Genomic DNA, 5182 nt, shown 5'->3' with positions numbered 1-5182 from the left:
TCAAGATGTGTCAAAATATAGCATACAGAAATTCTGCGTTTGCATTCAAACCACAACTGGATTTAGACTTGCTTACCACAGGTTAAACCCCTCCGTATTCAACAGAAGCCAGCAAACACTGGGGGCTCCTGACTCACTGATAGACATACAGCATTATGCCTTACCTTGGCTAAGAGAAAACTTTCTAATTCCATCTTCCCTTCTGTCTCCAGAGCTATCTCCACTGGGAGCAGACTGGTTATAAATGAGTGAGGTACAGCTCCCCTTACCTGTTTCTGGTGTACGGCAAGCTGCCTCCTGTTCTGGTCAAGATCTTCCGACTCCCAAGAGCTGCTGACAACACTGCTGTACCATGCATGCAATTGGTTTACAGCAGTACTGGGAAAAATATAAATAAAGTTGCTCTTTTGACTAGAAACTGTAGTTTTGTATCATTAATTAAACAAAACCAGTGAATACAGAACTCAGAAAGTAACTTTTACTTCTTTTTAGTTTTGAGAGCACTCTGCTGTCCTGGCTGATCCTGTGGCAAGCCTGCCCATGTTCAATGTTAAAATAAAAAGCAGTGATGTACTCATTGCTACAGCAGGTAGATTGTCCAGTCCTCATTTTAATGTTCTCTCCTTGATTTCAGTCACAGACGTACCTCTATTAGAGGGAATCAGAACCCAGTGCTCACATCTTTACGACTTCCTCTCAGTACACCAGAATGTCAGGGTGAGAGTACATACAGATTCTTCACTGCATCAACTGGAGATGTGCAGGCTCTCGAAACAAACTTATCAATGGAAATTTAACCTTTCAGACACAACGCCTGCCTCTGAAGCCTTACAAAAATACCAGTGCAACGTAGAGACATTTTACAAAACAATTATCTTTATAGAAAGGTATTTTAGTGGTATATGCTGAGGTAAATAATAAAACCAGACCCAACAGAGGGCATGACCAGTGTTATGGAGAACTCCGAATGAAATCTGGCCAAAAGCCTGTTTTATACAATATTTATCTACCAGTTATGATCCCTGGTAAGGTGCTTATTGCTGTAATACTTCAAAATTATTCTTCAGTTTACAAATTGAAAAATATACAAAATTAGATCTTTATGAATGTTAGGTATTAGCTGTCACAAATTTTAAAAGGCATTGTACCAAGTTTTCTTAATTGTTTACTAACCAATTTGATTGTAGCAGGTAAATAAACTACAGCATACATTTTACCTGACACCATGCATCAAAATCACTGTAAAAACTAAGTTTATCAAAGTCCAGCTCCACGAAGAAAACATAAAAAAGTGCAAATTATGTACCCAGTATTTCTGTCACAGCTGTTTTTTCTTAATATGGCATGAAAAAGGTTTACAGCATATATTAAGAAAATTCTTACAAGTGTTCACCTCAACGCTTATATATACAACATTTTGCTCAAAGTGCTCACTATATGAAAAAAACTGATTGGATAAAAATATTTAAACAGTGCTTTCTGAACATTCAGGGAAAATTCATATAATACATCAGTCCCATTTGTTTTCCTCTTCACTCAGTGCAATGAGATGCAGAAGTCACATCAACTTCACGGAAACTTTGCTTGCCACGCTGCCAGAAAACCTCAGCTACAGTGGCATTCTTGGTGTCCCATTGGGAGTGGGTCTCTTATTTTTTTGCATGTGGCTTTGATGTTTTCGAGATCTTACTACTTTCATTCTTACTTCAAATACTTCTTGTATGGCTTTTCGAAAACAATGGAAATTGTAGTCTATTAATCCTGCAGAGACAGAAATGTTTTATATTAATAAAGACATTTATATGTATTAGGTAATTTAAAAAATGCTTATATTCTACATTTAGTGAAATACCACACTCTCTCTATGGAGGTCATAATCAGTGAATTTTCCAGGCATTTTTTTCTGTCCTAAGCAAAAGCACATTTGATAAATACAAATAATTCAGTGAGCATTATAGTTTCATATTATGTCTGATATTGAATATACTTAGTAGTCTTAAGAAAAAACAAATGGAAGTTAATTGTCAAATAACAACGCTTTAACTTAATAATGAGCTTTGCGGAAGTGCTCAGTATACTACAAGAAAAATGGAAATCTTTCATAAAATATGATGTCATTTTGTAAATCTGCCTTACAGAGTAACTGACAAAAATAAGTAGCATCTAGTAATCAAAGATTTTTCATTTTTTGGACAATGCATAAACTTTGAAATGGATACTTGTTAGAAATATTACCAAATAACAGCCAGCTATACTTCATCTTACGTTGTAATTGAAAAATAACACAACAGACATACTGTTAGATTGCATACACATATAACAGGCAGGTAACATTACCATGTGAGTGAGCCGAATGTGATCCCACAGAAAAGCTGTAAAGCCATATTGGTCATCAATTGGAAGACTTAGTAGGAGCTACAATTGTGTAATACTGCAATACAATTTTAGAATTTTGGTACTGAGCTTATGACCTCATTCAAGGTTAATGCCATAAGCTTTCTTAACTCAGATACTGCAGTGTTTTCCACTTCAATTTCCCTAAGAGGAGATTATATATATTTTAAGTTGTTTAAATCAACCCTGTTACACTTTGATTTTTTTCCAGGAATTATTTTCTCTCTCCCTAGAGTTCAGACAAAATATTATGTGGAAGTCACTGGGCACCAAAAGCTAATCTGCATTAAAATACCAGAACTGTAGTGTTAAAGAGTACAGGCTACAGCAGGAAGTGTCCCAAACTATGCAGACACAACCACCTGACACAGTTGTGGACAAACCCTAAGGGGTGTTTATTCAACATACCTTCTTTTCTGGAACAGTGTTGTTAGTAGGTATGTCAAAAGTAACACTTCTTACGCTTACAGCAAAAAACGAAAGTGACCTTATCTAACATTCATACATCATAAAGGTGGTACAGGTATGAAAGAGAAATTTGACCACTTGAAGTTCCATAAAATGAAAGCTAAACAGCCTGCCAAACAGCCCAGCAGACATGGTGTAAGTACTGCATTCACAAACACACCAACACTGACTGGTGAATTAAAATCACAAGATGGGGACACAAGCCCAGATGATGGCTCATTCTTCTGCTGCTCAGTTCTATCTCTGAGCATTTCACTAAGACCAGTAACCCAGTGAACATGATGCCAGTGAGCAGAGAGATCACAGTATTGACCTTGACCTGGGTCAGAGAGATAGCCAAGAAATTTTATGCACTTTAACTGCAAAATATGAAAGCTACCTAGTTCCCAAATATGCAGCTTTTCAAAAGCAAGAACATTTCTTTCTATCAGCCAGTTTCAACAATTTTGCCTTGGTTATGGCATGCAAGCTGTTCCAAATGCATATGCTGGTGCCAGCAGGTACAAATCAATGTTAGCCAAGATAAACTGGCACATTCTACTGTTGTAAATGGAAGCTTTACTGTACTGGGTGTAAACTGTCATATGCTTTCATATCAGAAAGTTATCAAATATGTTTATGATTCCATCTTATCTTAATGCCAGCACAAACACTTCATGCCTTTAAAGATGTTATGTAAGCTCTATCAAGCTGTACTTACCTTCAATATTTTGTGATACAGCTAGAGACTGTTATCAGCTAAAGACAACCACAGTTATGCATTAACTTGCTAATATAAGGGAAAAGTAATGCAATACTAGAAAAGAGAAAAATACCTTTTCTCTCAAAGCTTTCTTCTCTGACAAAACAAACAAGAGCAAGGAATTTTGTCACCTCTTTTAAATAAAGGACAGTTGTATTGTTCAGTTTTATGATTGCCATCGATTCTTTGTCATAAGGAGTTCCAGTGCCATCATCTTTTAGCCTAAAGGGTAATATTCAAACAAACAAATAAGATAAACCACCAGATGAGCTAACAAAAGTCCTCCCACATTGGTTGAGATAATCTCAAACTTTATGAATTTTCATTTTAACCTTTCAAGAAGATTCTTCTTCTAACTACACACTATGTAAACTAAGAAGATAGATTAAATCATTTATCCAATCACACACCAAATCTTAGATCTGGGGCTAGAAATCAGATTGTTTGACTGCCAAGTACATGAACTGAAGCCTTACTTTTTCCTCTGCTAGTTAACAACCATTTATCCCAAGATTGTGTTTTCTTTTAATCAATGCACTATATTATGACTTTATCTAAAACATGCGAACCAGTAAGTCTGTACTGATAACTCCTTGAGCAGTGGCAGCTGACTACGGGTCTAAGCCACCATGAGACTTTCCTCATGAGATGTTGTCTTTTGCAACATCATACCATGAAAAGAGATTTCTCCTTCACAGATGATGTGTCATGATGATCACTGTTTTAGTTTTGTACCTTGTAATTCTACCCTCATTCCTGAATGCACACACAGATGTTGCTAAATAGGTAGTTATCACCAATCTCTCAGAACAATTAGTATCAAGAACCTATTAAGGTAGCGAGCTCCACAGATGCTCCAGGAACAGAGAATAAGAAATGAATTGTAGTATCCTGTCTAGTCTGTAGCTAAAAACATGACAGGCAGATTGCTGGTGATAAATGCTGAATGGTTACACAAAGACAGTGTCAGAGTGACATTCCGTGAATAGAAAGCCCCAAAAGTGGTGGTGTACAGATAATAATTAAATGCATAGTCTTTTGAACAACACAGTAGCATCTTTCTGTGTACAAAAAAGAAATGCCACAGAATCAGCATCCTTTACTGTGTACCTCTGTGAAACACAAGTTCTTGTACAGTTACTGAAGTGACCAACTCCAAAACTTGCAGTAGAATATAAAAACACAGGACATTTCAGAAAAGTATTGAACAGTTTGTTCTTTTGAAGTTGTAATGTTTATTGCACATCGGCACCAGGATCCTCCCTTGTATCTTCTCCAAGAGTGTAAGAAGTCTATCAATGGGTAAGAATGCAAAGGCTACCAAAGACTATCCCACTCTAAGCATGCTGTGGTTTAGCGTCCAAGTCCATGCATCTTCATCTGCTAATTCTTAATATGCTCCTGCCTTTCCCAGGAACAGCTGGCATTACATTTGGCCAGGGGCCATTAAAAACATAACTTGCAAGGTGATGTACATGCCACCCCAGGAGATCTCCCATTGCTAATGTACAAGGAGGGGAAACTGAAAAAAAAACAAAAAAACAAACAAACAAAAAAAACCAAACAAACCACAAAGGT

At 36.7% G+C, this 5182-nt stretch overlaps 1 protein-coding gene across 1 annotated transcript in view; it reads right to left on the bottom strand.

The window, feature by feature from the left end:
• Positions 1–456: 456 nt before the first annotated feature.
• Positions 457–5182, bottom strand: part of RRAGD (Ras-related GTP binding D) — a 19511-nt gene continuing 14785 nt past the window's right edge. The window contains exons 6-7 of the mRNA XM_010073162.1: positions 3678–3826; positions 457–1761 (exon numbers count right to left, since the gene is read on the bottom strand). Of these exons, the coding sequence (XP_010071464.1) occupies positions 1610–1761; positions 3678–3826 (301 nt within the window). The 3' untranslated portion in view covers positions 457–1609. The remainder of the gene's footprint in view (positions 1762–3677; positions 3827–5182) is intronic.

Source organism: Pterocles gutturalis, unplaced genomic scaffold (assembly GCF_000699245.1).
Source record: "Pterocles gutturalis isolate BGI_N339 unplaced genomic scaffold, ASM69924v1 scaffold3297, whole genome shotgun sequence".
Taxonomy (NCBI): Eukaryota; Metazoa; Chordata; class Aves; order Pterocliformes; family Pteroclidae; genus Pterocles; species Pterocles gutturalis.
This window is presented reverse-complemented; position numbering and strand designations above follow the sequence as displayed.